Source organism: Tachypleus tridentatus, chromosome 12 (assembly GCF_004210375.1).
Source record: "Tachypleus tridentatus isolate NWPU-2018 chromosome 12, ASM421037v1, whole genome shotgun sequence".
In the NCBI taxonomy this organism is placed as follows: Eukaryota; Metazoa; Arthropoda; class Merostomata; order Xiphosura; family Limulidae; genus Tachypleus; species Tachypleus tridentatus.
This window is the reverse complement of record NC_134836.1, coordinates 102,297,292-102,313,215: the sequence shown is the minus strand read 5'-3', so window position 1 is coordinate 102,313,215 and position 15,924 is coordinate 102,297,292. Positions and strand designations below refer to the sequence as shown.

At 34.1% G+C, this 15,924-nt stretch overlaps 1 protein-coding gene across 8 annotated transcripts in view; it reads left to right on the top strand.

Moving 5' to 3' along the window:
* The window catches only part of LOC143234172 (coiled-coil domain-containing protein AGAP005037-like), a 417,090-nt gene that overhangs the window by 97,475 nt on the left and 303,691 nt on the right, over window positions 1-15,924 (top strand). For all 8 annotated transcript variants that reach the window (XR_013018535.1, XM_076471312.1, XM_076471309.1 and 5 more), the window contains exon 2: window positions 14,041-14,644. Coding sequence is in view for 7 of the 8 variants with exons in the window: in XM_076471312.1 (XP_076327427.1) it covers window positions 14,089-14,644 (556 nt within the window). In the remaining variant the exon portion in view is untranslated. The remainder of the gene's footprint in view (window positions 1-14,040; window positions 14,645-15,924) is intronic.

The following is a 15,924-nucleotide window of genomic DNA, read 5'->3' as shown; positions in this document are numbered from 1 at the left end:
GTTTTTCGTGTAGCATCTTCAGATCATTATATTCCTCGTGGGTTGCCACTAACAGAACTGCTAATACAAATTACCGTGCTTATCATGTAATAAATCAGTATACTACTTACTAATGAGAACTTTTAATTTTTTTTTCCTAGTATAAATACTGGTGTATATCCTTCAAAATCAGAGATAACCACGTGTACCGTGTTGCTTTCAATACCTAAGTCTTGCCATGGAAGTCTTCGTTCCTAATGGTGTACCTTAACAGTATAGTAGATCTAAACTGATCAGTAAATCAATAAATATCTTTAATTAATTATTTTCAACATTTCAGTTTGAACCAGTTAAGTATATTATAACGATAAGATATGACTTTGAAAATACTGAATGTTGGTTCCTTAAAGTGAAACTTAAATTGGCTGACGACGCTATGACTAACAGAGTTAACCCTTATCACACTTCCTTTTTGTATGATAACTGTTGATATTGAAATATCAGAAACTACAACAACGGTTACTTCCTAATGATACTTGAATTGATGAGGTTAATTGATTTTTCTTTTTACACTAATTTGAATATTACGAATCGTTGATTACGTAATGAATGCCACTTGGAACTACGAGATCTAGTTACAAGTGCGTCTGTAGTCGACTTGGAAAGGAAACAGAAAATGAAAATTTTATGAATGTTCTATACACAAAGACTACGTGATCAATACAGTACGGTACTCTACTTTTCAATCCGCAATCCCATGTTTTGACGTCAGAGATCAGTAAGTTGTTGTAAAATGCATGATTTTATTGCTTTTCCAAAGATAAACTTGCGAGAGCAGAACAACGTTAGGAGCAAACAAAAAATAAACAAAAAAGGGAAGTGAGCAATACTGTATCCCCAATAATATCGCTGGTCGCGAGAGCAATATGATAGTGTGATTGTCTAGGTAAGACGAAAGTGGGGCACCAGGTGCTCTAAGATTAATACGTACTCTGTTCACGCACGCTGTCATACTCGATATCAGTTGTACAGTGCAATGCTGGCTGATCCTCGAAACACTGCGTGATGAATGTGAGAGTAAGTTGCTTTGAGTGTAATGGAAACGAGGATAAACTTGCCAATAAATGATAGATTGCTGAGCGAAGTCGAATTACTTCCCAATGATTAATATTAGTTTCTTGTCTTTGTTTTTAATTTCGTAATGCAGGACTAGAGGGAAGACAGCTAGTCATCGCCACTCACCGCCAACGCCTTGGCTGCTCTTTTACCAACGAATAGTGGGATTTACTGTCACTTTATTTCGCCCCCACGGTCGAAAGGACGATCATGTTTGGTGTCAAGGGAATTTGAACTCTCGAACCTCACATTACGAGTACCATAACCATGCCTGGCCTATTAGTTTCCACTTGAGATCAAAATAGTTTGTACATATTTTGACTTTAGGTAACTCAGAGACGAAACGTGGCTAAAATTGCAAACAATGAAATGAAGAAAGAGGTTATAAGTTCGTTTCTTTAAACTTTGTTCTACACATTTCTCTCAGTCAAACAATTTTTTAAGGTTGATTATCACATAGTTTGAAGAATGTTAGTTGTCATTACTATTTCAACCATAATATGAAATCAGATACAACAAAAACTGAAATAAAATGATCTGGCACGATCATAGCATAAGCTTAACGTCTATGTAAATATGATACAAATAACACCATATTTTTATCCCACTTCGAATCATTTTTTAATTCATAATACGAAGTAAGCATTTAATTTTCAGTGTGTGAACATTTGCTATCATACCAGTTTTCAATAAGTGCCCGGTACAAGCTATTGTGTGTATACAAGACAATTTTACACATGAATACACATACGGATATTTTTTATCTCTTCAGTAGGCCCACCATGGCCAGATGGTTAAGGTACTCGACTCGTAATCTGAGGGTTGCGGATTGGTTCGAATCCCCATCCCACCAAACATGCTCGCCTTTTCAGCCGTGGGGACGTTATTATGTTACGGTCAACCCCACTATTCATTAGTAAAAGAGTAGCCAAAGAGTTGGCAGTGGGTGGTGATAACTAACTGCCTTCCTTCTAGTCTTACACTGCTGAATTAGGGACGGCTATCAGAGATAGCCCTCGTGTAACTTTTCGCGAAATTCAAAAAACAAGCAAAACAAACCTCTTCAGTAAAGAACTAAATCTAAAATTCGTGTGTATTGAAACGTGCGTAAGTTTCTTATACTGATACAAAATCAGACATAGAAGGTTCATTATACCACAACTAGAGACACCCATCTGTTTGTACGCAGGAATATTATGTACTCACCCTGACTTTGATAACATTTAAAGACAACCTCGTGCATACGCACAGAATATAGCTATCACAAATTTAAAATTGTTTGTTTGTTTATTTGTGAATTTCGCGCAAAGCTATACGATGGCTCTCTGCGCTAGCCATACCTAATTTAGCAGTGTAAGATGAGAGGGAAGACAACTGGTAATCACCACTCACCGCTAACTCTTGGGTTACTCTTTTACCAACGGGCACTTAAAATTTAGTACCCACTTCTAACGCCCGTTATGCATCCACTTCAAATACAATAAAATTAGCACACAACTCCACACGTTTCTGAACATAAGAATCACAAACGAAAAAACACAAATAAATAATCCTCTGTGGTAAAAGATGTTAAGTGTTTAAATTAAGTTATATGGTTTCATAACATTACCTGATTAGGAACCTATATCTGTAAAAACTACATTACAGTTACCTTTAAGTCTGGAGTAGATAATGTAAGAAAATATTTTAAGCGACGTTGAATACAATTTGAGTAAATCAAAACGACTGTGCCGTGATATAGAGTTTATCAATAAAAGATATACAGATATAACTAGGAACTTTTAATGAATCTCTGTATACATAAGTAAAATAATAAAAACAAAACTGAAACAAGCTACTTTTTATTACATATTTTTTGTTTGCTAGCATGTTATTTTAGTCAATAGTTACACAGTGGGCTATCTGTGCTGTGCCCACTAAGGTATCGAGCCCTGAATTTAGTGTATAAGCCTTCACACGTACCTCTAAGCAACTGCGGGACACATATAATTGAAAGAAAAGCTTAAACTTTTACTATGAGTACAAATTGGTTTTCTGTGCAGGTTATCTTAATATATCTAAGTTTGCTTTGATTTATACAGACACTACTTATAGTTCTAGTTAAAACTGTAAAGATATGTTTGCTTCAGTTGCTAGGAAGATATATTTCTAATACAAGGTAAATTCATTCGTTGTGTTGGCACGGGTAGTGTTTTCGACAGTTTTGTTCCTGTCTTATTGTAGACAGAAAGATTATCGATTTTGTGCTAGAAATGCCAGTTGACTAGTCATTCTTACATTGTTAGGTTGTTTATTTGTTTTATATAAAATACATTTTATTTTTAAGTTAACAGAGAAATTGAGGTGCATTAGTGTATGAAGTTTTGGTTTATTCATCAATCAGACCTTTCAATGTGTAGTCCTTGAGGAAATCGACGTTGTTGTTTTTTACGCTCAATAGAAGGAAGCAAATAAATGCTCAATTTTGTTGTTGATATTTAATATCCCTTTTTGAAAATCTCGTGCGTTCTACGTGTGTAAACACGAAGTTTTAGGTCAGTTATTTTGAATTTCGCGCAAAGCTACTCGAGAGCTATCTGCGCTAGTCGTCCCTAATTTAACAGTGTAAGGCTAGAGGGAAGGCTGCTAGTCATCACCATCCACTACCAACTCTTGGGCTACTCTTTTACCAACAAATAGTGGAACTGACCATCACATTATAACGCCCCTACGGCTGAAAGGGCGAGCATGTTTGGATTCGAACCCGCGACCCTGAGATTACGAGTCGAACGCCTTAACACACTTGGCTATGCCGGGCCTCGAAGTTGTAGGTGTTGGAGTTTATTAGACTCAGATGAATACTTTTAACTAGTTATTCCACGTTTGAGACATAAAGTTTGGTTCCTGTGGGGGGAGTATGGGTAGAATATCAAAGCCATAGTTTTATATTTTAACATACTTTTTTATTTATCGGATTAACGGAATATAAAACATCAATTTGTAACGTCCTGGAGAAGATATATATATATGTTAATAAAAACGGTTTGTACAGTATTTCCGCTAGTGACGTAGGTATTTCTGAATTCATGGCACGCTTAAGGATGAGGAGTGTTGGTCTCGAGGTGTCATGTGGCTTATAAAATATGTTTTAGTGTAGTTCACGTATTTGGTTCTCAAGTTGTCGAGCTGTTGCTTTTATAAAACTGCGCCTACGATTATTTCATAAAGGTGACTTACACGTACTATGTAGGAAATATCTTACTGAAACTTACTGACTCTAAACAATACGACTCGTTTTTCCGAGAAATAAGTAACTGTAAGTTTACCGCCTGAAATAATACACATTCAGAGTTTCTTCTAAAGTATTAGTAAACTATTTATCATATGTAATACATTTTCTATTGAACTTATTGATAAATAATTTAGTTTTCAAACATAAGAAAACATTATTCTATATTATCCTGTAATAAAAACAATTACTTTTGGTCAATACCAAAATGTCATCTATCTTACAAAAAACAACAAACTAAATGTATCCGAAAGTGTTCTGTTTCAAGAATAAATAAAACCAAAATAACAAATACTTTTATTTCTTCCTTTTCAAGGATAAATGTCACGCTATGTTGTAGCCCACAGAATGCATAATTTTTCTCGTAATTCATAACATGCACACGTTTCATTGACGTCACGGCAGTACAACTTGTAACATTAAGTGTTCCTTATGTAACGTCATTTTAGTGTCTACTGACCAACAGAAAACATAATACTTTCCAGTGGTGCAAGTGGTTAAAACAACTGTCCTCTTTAACGGTCCCTTTTCGTAAAAATAATCCGTTATGTGTGAATGTGTCTCTTGCATTCATTAGCTGAGGTCAGCTGACTCGATTAGTGTAATTTTATGTGTAGTATGTATAAATTAGCTGACTCTGTATGTGGTCAAATTTTGTTACAAAGTATTTTGCACGAGAAAATAATAAAAGCATCTTAAATATAGCATTTTTCTACTTTTCTAATGACTTTTTGGCTTTGAACTTAAAGATATAAGTATTTAGTCAGTTTAATGAGTCAGTTATTACCTTCCACAAAGCAGTGTATACAATTAACATTTGATGAGCTCATTAGGAAATTGGCCTGTTATGGCCAAGCGTGTTAAGGCGTGTGACTCGTAATATGAGGGGCGCGGGTTCGCATCCCCTTCGCGCCAAACATGCTCGCCCTTTCAGCCGTGGGGGCGTTATAATGTGCGGTCAATCCCCCTGTTCGTTTGTTAAAGCGTAGCACAAGAGTTGGCGGTGGGTAGTGATGACTAGCTGCCTTCTCTCTAGTCTTACACTGCTAAATTAGGGACGGCTAGCACAGATAGCCTTCGAGTAGCTTTGTGCGAAATTCAAAAACAAACAAACATTAGGGAATTAATACTGAAATTACTAATTTATAAAGGACGTTACCTAAAATTGTGCTTCATACAATTTTTGCTTCTTTAATAACGAATAATCTTATTTATTCATTATAAATCTTTGTAGGAATAAATTCAAAGTAAATTTATGAAAATTTTGTATGTTTCACGATCTAAGATTTTACCTTTTTTTTAACACTTTAGTGATGGTCTAAAAATACAAAAGGAAACTGTAAATCAGCATAATTACTTCACGAAACATTCTTAGGTCCAGATACATTCTAATTATCGTGTAACAGTTTTATTTTTCCGGTAAACTTCATCGTGTTCTTGAAAATTAAGCGTTTAAAATGAGAAAGTTGTGATGGAATCTAATTATTTTTGCGCCTCAAAATTATAGTATATTATCAACAATTTATTCAAGTGATCGTGATATTAAACTTACGGCACCCACTAGTACAGCGGTATGTCTCCGAATTTACAACCCTACAATCAGGGATTCGAATCCCTTCGGTGGCCCGATGTGGCTTTGCAATTAGGAAAACACAGACATACATCTTAAATTTAACTTCTAGTTGCTTAAAGGTTGTTAGTTGTTCGTTTATTCCCTTATTTCCATGAGTTGATGAAACGCTGCGATTCATTCATCTAATAGTTTTGTTATATAAAATGATTTATTTATTTTTAATACGTGTAATGTATGCGTATTTAAGAACAAGGAAACAAACTGTACTTACAAACTGTCTCTAATATACACATTTCTTTAATATGGTAGATTGAACAGTAATTTCCCAAATGGATACACGCTTATAACAACAGGAGTAAAAAAAAAATGAAGGAAATAGCAATTCGCTAGCCAATGATTTTACAACAGACTTTTTTCTTCTCTGACGTCATGTGAACAAGGTTACTTTTAAACGCTAGTGTTTTAAACAGTATTTCCTGTCCCTAAGATAAAAACTAAAACAAAGCAATTACCTGATAAAAGTATTCATATGTTTACAGCTTCTTTCTCTCTCTCTCTTTTTTTACATTTTGACCAATAAAAGTAGCTGTAATAAGTAACGTGAAAAAGTAATACTGTTTCTGATAATCTGTCGAAGCTTAAGGACAGCGAAACCCTTCATTTGTTATTCTATTAAAAACTGTAAGTTGCAAGAATATTGCATACGTAATATAATGCAATTCGGTTCACAAATTAAGTATTTATTGTATTATATACATAAGAAGTAATATACAGTGAGCTTGTCTTCATGGAAACAATTATGTGTTAGTAACCAACAAATAGGTTACAAGTTATTGAAAAATGAACTCCTTCCTGCTATTCATGCTCTGCCCACGACAGGTATAGAAATCCAACATTAAGCATTATTAGGCATCAGTTTTATAAATAACTAATTAAGAGATAGAAGAAGAATATAAAATACAATCATTTATGAAAAACAGAAAAAAACAAACAAACTATTTTATATTTGACGAAAAGCAAATTGGTTGTTATTGTTCGTTATTAGGCACGAAGCTACACAAAGGGCTATCTGTATTCTGCCCAAATGAGTATTGAAACCCGGTTTTTAGCAGTATAAGTTCGCAGAAATACCGTTATGCCACTGGTGGACGAAGCAATTTGGAACGAAAAATTTGGCACATAATTAATAAATGAACTTTTGTTTCTTGGCACTGCTTGTCTACAGACATGTACTTTTAAGTTTTGATCGAAGTGAATGCCTTTATTGTATTTATCACACAAGCATAATATACACCATACGAACTTACGTCCATTTAAATTTTCTGCACAGTGTATATTGGAAACACCAACTACTATCCAGTTAGACCTTTTAATTATTAGTGAATGCGCGACTTTATGATTTGCAGTTCGTTGCCACAATAACGCTATCTGCATTTTGGATCTGCAGATAAACTATGAGAGTATTTTTTTTTTCTAACTTAGGCAAGAGTAGACCAAGAGTAAGTTACAGATGCTGTTCATTAGTTGTCTTTCCTCTAGTCTAACAGTTAACAATTAGTGACAGCTATGTGCAAATAACCTTTGCGTAAATTTGCGCGTAAATTATTAAACAAACAAAACATTGACAACCATTTAAATGAAAGAAATCCCAGTTTTTTGTTTCTTTTTCAAAACATGTTAACATGCGCTATAAAGACAGCTTATGAGCCACTAACACAGATGTGTGTGCATGCATTTGTTTTAATACTTATCTGGATATACTATAATGTCACGTGAGATCTGTTATTGCAACAATTTAACAACTTTTATATGGATAACTGTTATCGATTGTCTGCTGTCTAAAGTTACAGAGTTATAGTGCGGCTTTACTTTTTATTACACTAGATGAACAAACTAAATATAAATTACTTTAATTCTCGCCATAGAAAGTAAACAAGAAACTGTGTTTTTAGAGTCATAATATAAAGAAAAAACACTTAATATTGATCTGGAAAAAGTACAGAAAAAGTATATTTCTGTTATCGTAGTATATGATTGTACTTGGCAAAACAAAAACAAAAGAGTTGAATTTTTAGAGATGACTGCTTCCTTCCATCAGTCGTCAAGCTTGATGACGGATTTATTATCCGACAGTCGGGAATTTATTTTTATTTATACGAAAGCGAAAGTAGCGTTTTCAAATTTATATGGCTTTTGTAATATTGTACGAAAATTAAACGCGTGGAATAACAGTTTTAACCATCAGCTTTCTGTTACTGTTTGTTTGTTTTTCGAATTTCGCGCAAAGCTACTCCAGTTCTATCTGCGCTCCTAATTCAGCAGTGTAAGACTAGAGGGAAGGCAGTTAGTCATCACGGTCCACCGCCAACTCTTGGGCTACTTTCTTACCAATGAATAGTGGTATTAACAGGTACGTTATAACGCCTCTACGGCTGAAAGGGCGAACATGTTTGATGTAATGGGGATTCGAACTCGCGACCCTCAGATTACGAGTTAAGCGCCTTAACCACCTGGCCATGCCGGGCCTAGTTTCTGCTATCATTAGACTGATAATCCTGTTGCACGCTTACATTGTGTTTGGCTGTATCCAAAAGGCGTCTTAGTTTCGGGGAAAATGGCATGTTGGGTCCCATGGTGTAATGGTTATCACTCAGGACTTTGCATCCAGCAATCCAAGCTCAAATCTCAGTTGGACCTGTATTATTGGCCCAGTATGGCCAGATGGTTAAGGTACTCGACTCATTATCCGAGGGTATCGGATTCGAATTCCTGTCACACCAAACATGCTCGCCCTTTCAGCCGTGGAGGTGTTATAATGTGACGGTCAATCCCACTATTCTTTGGTAAAAGAGTAGCCCAATAGTTGGCGGTAGGTGGTGATAACTAGCTGATTTCCCTCTTGTCTAAATTAGGGACGGCTAGTACAGATAACTTGAGTAGCTTTGTGTGAAATTAAAAAAATTTTAATTTTAATTAAAAAAAAAACAAAGCGAAACAGATCTTAGTTTCGTGTAGAGGATAAGCCTTAAATTGCGTTTTTACAGTTTTTACACTACTTACCAACTTATCTATGCATAATAAACAGCGCGAATTGCATATTAAGTATATGACTTATCGAAAATATTTCAGTATCAACTAAAAATTAGGGGATTTTGAAGGTATAAATCTGTTCTGTTGTTATAAAAGGCATAATTATGGAAATATAATATTTTTGATTTCCTTCCTCGATGTTGGTTGACAGCTCCCATTGTGTAGCTTTGTGCTGAATTCTAAACAAAGAATGTTCTTCTGTAATACTTTAAAATGTAACTTTATATAATGATTTTCTGAGTACCAACTGGTCATGAATAACCACTTTTGTTATATATAGCATGTGATTTTTTGTAGTACATAGTTCTTAGCTTGATTTTGTCTTTATAAAAACCGACCTCTCAATTTCAAAATATATCTGTATGCCATCCTCCACACATTTTTAACAGTAGAAAATTATGATTGAATAACTTGTAATTGATCAGAACTATGCTCTATATTAATTTAGAAAAAGAAATTTTAAAGCAGTAGAATCTTCTAAATAATTTACAGAATTGAATAATTTAATTTGTTTGCTACTTTATTATGAGGTTCCAAACTTTTGACTCTAATACTGACATTTTCCAAAAAAAGGTCACTTTTGTAGGGTTTATCGGTCCTTCCGTCAAAAGTATATAACGGTCGATATGGGTTGAATTGCGCGCAAAGCTGCTTGAGGCCTATCTGCGTTAGCCCTACCTAATTTAGCTGGGTAAGACTAGAGGGATGGCGGCTATTCATCACCATCCACCGCCAATTCTAGAGCTACTATTTTACCAACGCAAAGTGGGATTGATCGTCAATTTATAACACCCCCATGACTGAAAGGGCAAGCATGCTTGGTGTGACGGGTATTAGAATCCGCGACTCTCAGATTATGAGTCGAGTACCTTGACTTTCTGGCCATGCTGGGCCACGGTCGATATGAAATCTTCCAATCATAAGAACAATATTTTAAACGCATACCGTGTTTTTGTTTAATATGTTCTTTTTCCAGCAACTATGATGATCAAACATTGTTCATGGATTACATTTCGTTCAATGTCTGTCGTTTATCAGAAGATAATATATATATATATATATATATATATAGAGAGAGAGAGAGAGAATGAAATAAAAATAGTATGAACATTTTTATCGTTAAACAATACATTTTGTAAAAATGCTATAGCATACAAACCAACATTTCAATTTTTTTAAAATAAAATTTCACTGGTTGCTTTCGGCATAATTTCCTAAGAATTTTTAATTTCCATCAAGTTTCAGTTTCGCCTATTCAAGTGTGGTGCAGATCCGTGAAGTTATAATATGTCAACAGGAATGATATAGTGCTGTTTTTAGTTGATTTCTGAGTGATATTTGATGCGTTTCTCTTAAGTGAAGTTTTTCTTTATTCGGTATGCTATTTTTTAAAGCGAAGAATGTAATAAAAGTTTAGCTAACGTTGGCTCTTTTCTAATGATTTATTTGTAGGTTGTTCAGACTTAATTTCATTTCTTCAACTTTTCAGTTGACTGCCTCACTCTCTTTTGATAAACAGATTAATAAATTTAACTACTTGTTTAAAGTACCAGTGGAACTATGGTCTTGAATTTCTTGATTTTAACCGTCAGGTAGCGGAAACAGTATTGAGGCTACTCTGTACACGCTAACTTTCTATGCTTTCAAATTATCTTAATCGCAACATCAGTGCTTGTTTTGGCTAATCTCAAACATATTTCTTGATGTATCTAATGCTATTCATATGAGGGTGTTAATTTTTTTTTTGTGACTGAGTTAAAGGTTGGCATTATTACCTACAAAGCACATTTACAGTTAAACTTTTATAGTTTAACACATTTACAGTCTGATTTAATGAAGGTATTGTTTGTTTGTTTTTGAATTTCGGGCAAAGCTACTCGAGGGCTATCTGCGCTAGCCGTCCCTAATTTAGCAGTGTAAGACTAGAGAGAAGGCAGCTAGTTATCACCACCTACCGCCAACTATTGGGCTACTCTTTTACCAACGAATAGTGGGATTGACCGTCACATTATAACGCTCCCACGGCCTAATAAAGGTATAAGAGTTTCATGACTTCGAATAAGTAACAAGTTCATAAACGCAAAAGAGACATATGAAACAACTTGAACCGGTTTAAAAACTACTCTTATCACGAAATCAGTCACAAACTGTAAAATCCAATTATCTTCGAGAGACAGGCTTTATATACAAACAGACAAATCTATCTGCATTATTGGCGCTATGAAGTTAATACTGCCAACATCACCAAGTACAACCACCCAGCTACGAGCTGTAATATCCTTCAGATATGTCTACCTTACATTATACCATTTCCCTAAAGGTGAACACACCAAATGTCAAAAGGTTTTAAGTGGGAAGATGGATCCTGTCGGAAAACATTTGGTTTATGCCTTAAGCTAAGTGTGTGTGTATGTGGCTAACGTCGTATCTGAAACATCTGGTTATTTGTCAAACGTCATTGAAGATGAATCCCTCACTGAATGATTTTCAAATAAAAGTACTTGTTTGGCAACTTCGTGTCTTGGAGAATCTATAAAGTTGTGGCATCGGGTATTATTCGTCATAAAAACTCTTGTTGTCAGTTGGTTTAGTTGTGTTTTTCTTGACATTTTATCTAGTTAAGTAATGTTATATTGAAAGCTTGTTTTCATAGTTTATCTTCACTTGTATAACATCATGAGTAAGAAATATTTCAGTTCTGTTTATTTCAAAAGTATGCGTACGCGTGGTCAATCAAGGGTTGCATAAGTACGTATGTGAACTTTATGTTCACATAAAGAGACACAATTAGAGAAATGCGTTTTTATTATTCTTGACCAAGTAAGGATTCTATGGATTATTGTGAGCTGGCTTTAAATTATTTTGTTATAATTACCCATATTGGTTCAGTTTTTTTTTTTATTCTTATAAGTGAATTGATGGTAATTCACTATAGTTTTTGTTTGGGTGTCATATTATGACGCCCCCACGGCTGAAAGGGCGAGCATTTTTGGTGCGACGGGGATTCGAACCTGCAACCCTCAGATTACGATTTGAATGCCTTAACCCGCTTGGCCGTGTCCGGCCATTTACAATAGTTTTCACGAACTTCCAGATCTATCTGTTACACGTTTTAGTTGATGAACGACGATTATTCATACGTATAATGAAATCTAAGTTAAAAATAATTTAGTATTATTTTATACTGTGTGGAAAGTAAGCAACCCTGTGAACTATATAATATATTAACAAGTAATCTTTACGTGCACGCATATTTAAAATGTAACTAATTTACGTATTATGTACACATTACTGAAGTTTGTGTTTGTTTATTTATTATATAGATAAAGATAAAATATAATTTTGTTTCTATGATAGGGGATCTGCTCCCCTACGCTATTTACCATAGCAGAATTTATGGAAAGTAGATTCGAAGAAGTAAGATGGAAAAAAAAAGTTAATTAATTTAAATTGCTCTTTGTATAAATAGTGGATATCCACATGAAATAAAGATGAAAATTACTTAATCGCCCAATACCGAGTTGAATTTTAAGAAATGATATTTGATGTTTTTCTTATCTTCTTCATGTATGAACTCCATAATGAACTCGCTATTTAGCTTACTTACCTCTTTTTGTATGTTAAATATTTATGTTGGGGTCCAGCGGTATGTTTGAAGGCTTAGAACGATATTTGTAGTAGGCACAGCACACAGAGCCCCTTGTGTATCTTAAAACTTAAAAACAAACCAATAACTCTGTGCTGGAATAAAATTTTGTAACAACCTATACATTTCAATTACGTTTTTTTTTTAATAAGTCATGATGTCACTTTTCAGTGTTCCAGGGCTATTTAAATTCGACTCTACACTAGGTACTATATTTTGTGATCTTTTTACTGGGGTTTCTCTTAATATTTGATTTTTTTTAATAAAAAGAAGACTGTTGTTTATAGGGATATTTTTCATGTTCAGCTTACAATTACGTGTTCAGCTATTTAATGAATATCCAACTAGGTATAGAATAGTAAGGAATTAGCAAAACTCATAGATGCAGCTGTGTTAGCTTAAAACTATTGAATCAAAGCGATTACAACAAAAGTTTTGTTTCACCACTTTCATGCTTCAGTTACACTGCGGATCGATGACAAGAAGTCTTGGAAAGAGCAAACTAGTTGCACACGTAAAGCAATCAAAGTTTGATCGCTTTTTGATGTATTTGTGTTGAGAAAATACTTAGTTTTAGAGGGAATGAGATTTGCGTACTTTAACATAAACTTAGCAGTGTTAGTAAGATAAGCTGTATCTGACATTTGAAATACAATAGTTAAGGCAGCGAAATAAACAACATTTCTTGTACCTTACAGAACAAGATTTTTTTAGGTGCTCTTCTTTGATTTTTTTGAATCTCGGACACTACTTCATGGCTGAAGTTTTACTTTACATAATAGTCATGGCCAACTAAGTTTTACTTTACATAATAGTCATGGCCAACTAAGTTTTACTTTACATAATAGTCATGGCTAACTAAGTTTTACTTTACATAATAGTCATGGCCAACTAAGTTTTACTTTACATAATAGTCATGGCCAACTGAGTTTTACTTTACATAATAGTTGCAATCCAGTTTATTGTTTCCGTTAGAATAAATGTCAATTTAGGAAGTAAGGAGAGTTTGTCTGGTTTGTTTGTTTGGAATAAAGCACAAAGCTACACAATGGGTTATATGTGTTCTGCACACCACAGGTATCGAAACCCGATTTCTAGAGTCCGCAAACATACCATTGTGGGACACTGAGGGGCAAGTAAGGAGAGCCTTTGATTAACACTAAATATTTAAGAATAAGTCTACATAAGAAATATGGAATATAGAAGAGCTAAAAATAAAACCATAACACATTTCAATGTTGTCATTTGAAATACTTTCCACTTACTTAAAATGATATAAGTTGAAAAGAAAATTACGAATTAAGATATATATGCATCATAAAATTAAATAAATGAAATACATTACACGGTTTATCTATTTTTACACAGCTAATCGATTGCAAGTGCTTGAAAAAAAGTCCATAAAGTTCGTAAAAGATGCCTTTCAGCATCAGAAGGTTCGCCATGCACCGAAGCACTAGTATGCCTTCTGGAACTCGATCTGATGAGAATAAAAAGACTATTCAATCAGACGAACAAGACCAATCGTCACCCTCTGGTGTCGAAAAAGGCGTGAGAAAATCTGCATCTCAAGAGGAACATAAAGGAAAACATACATCTAATCAAGTAATTCAGCCGAGCCGTTCATTAGATTCAGCTGAGTTAAAAAGATTGAGTAATCTAAAAAACTCTAACCATCGAAGTGGAGATACTGATGGTGGCAGTGATGCTGGTCAAAATGGATTACTAACAAGTCGTTCAAATGAAGTGGCTAGTGGAAAAATAACACGTGACACTTTAAAGCGTGCTCAACGTGAGACTCAAAAGAAATCAGGCTCTGAACAAGGTTCAACTCTCCCCGCTAGGTGGCGTGCTGCCGGACGGTCCAGAAGTGTCGCTGACTCCAGAGGAATGTATTATGATGAACACACAGTAGAAAATACCGATGGCCGGAAAGTCATTATGAGACGTGATGGAGGTGTCCGTTATATTGGTGAGTTTAAATTGTACATTGAAAATTCATCTTAATTGATATACTTGTATTTAACCAAAAAATTAGTTATTTTATACAAAGCCTTAGCACGAGGTACTGATGGTTTGAGTATTGTTATTATTAAATGTTCATTCACATACTCTATTTGTAAACCTCTTGTAGAAACAATTTAGTATTCCAAATAATTATCTGAATTTTTAATTTTGTCACCGTATATATAAAACAACAACAAAAATACGAAACACTTGTGTGCTTAGTAATGACGATATGTTCAATCATAACAAATGTGATTCCTAACCAATCAAATGAGTGTCAAGTTCAAGTCGTTAGCTACTTTGGTAGTGTTGGTTCGAATCGTGCTTGAATTTCTGTAATACAACATCACATAATGAGTGTAATCGAAGTACATTTCCCGTATGACTTCCAAAAGAGAATTAGAAGTGAAAACACAATTTTTCAACTATATCAAACTTATGTTAGAAAATCGGGATCCTACAAAGAATCTCACTTTTGGACTTTAAATTGCTGCAAATAATACACAGTGTATATTAAAGTTATATCTTGTATAAGCTTGCTTTTGGACTGCAATAATTAGGCATATCTCGAATTTACTACCATTAATTTCCCAGTTGTTACCTCTTTAGCTTTCAGAATGGTCACCAAGTGGTATGCTAGACATCAAGCTAAAAGGTTCCTTCCTCAGTTTTTTGTTGTAAATGTAAGTAAGTGTTATTTATGACATAAAAGGCATATAAACGTATTTGAACATAATTACTAACCAAACACACAATCTCGTTTAGTTGTCTCAAGTGTGTTTAAAGAGTATAATATAATTCTTAACACAGTATAAATACTTGAAACAAAAGACAACCGTAAACACAAATAAACGTATTTTCTCTGTATAATAAATTTTCTGTTGTAAAAGAAGCTTTTAAGTTTATATATCTCTAAAACTTTATTGTTTGCTGAAAATGATAACAAGAAAACGTGATGCTTAAAAACAAAATTAGAAATTTTATTCACTTTTAAATGCTTTAATTCGTAGACGCCAAATTGAATTTTGAGCTAAGAATGTAATATTTGTACAATCGACAATGTATGTAATCCATGAAGCGAGTTAACACCTGAAAACTTTGTTTTAAACTGAAATTTAATTTAATTTTATTTGTACAACCGACAATGTATGTAATCCATGAAGCGAGTTAACACCTGAAAACTTTGTTTTAAACTGAAACTTAATTAAGTTTTATTTGTACAACCGACAATGTATGTAATCCATG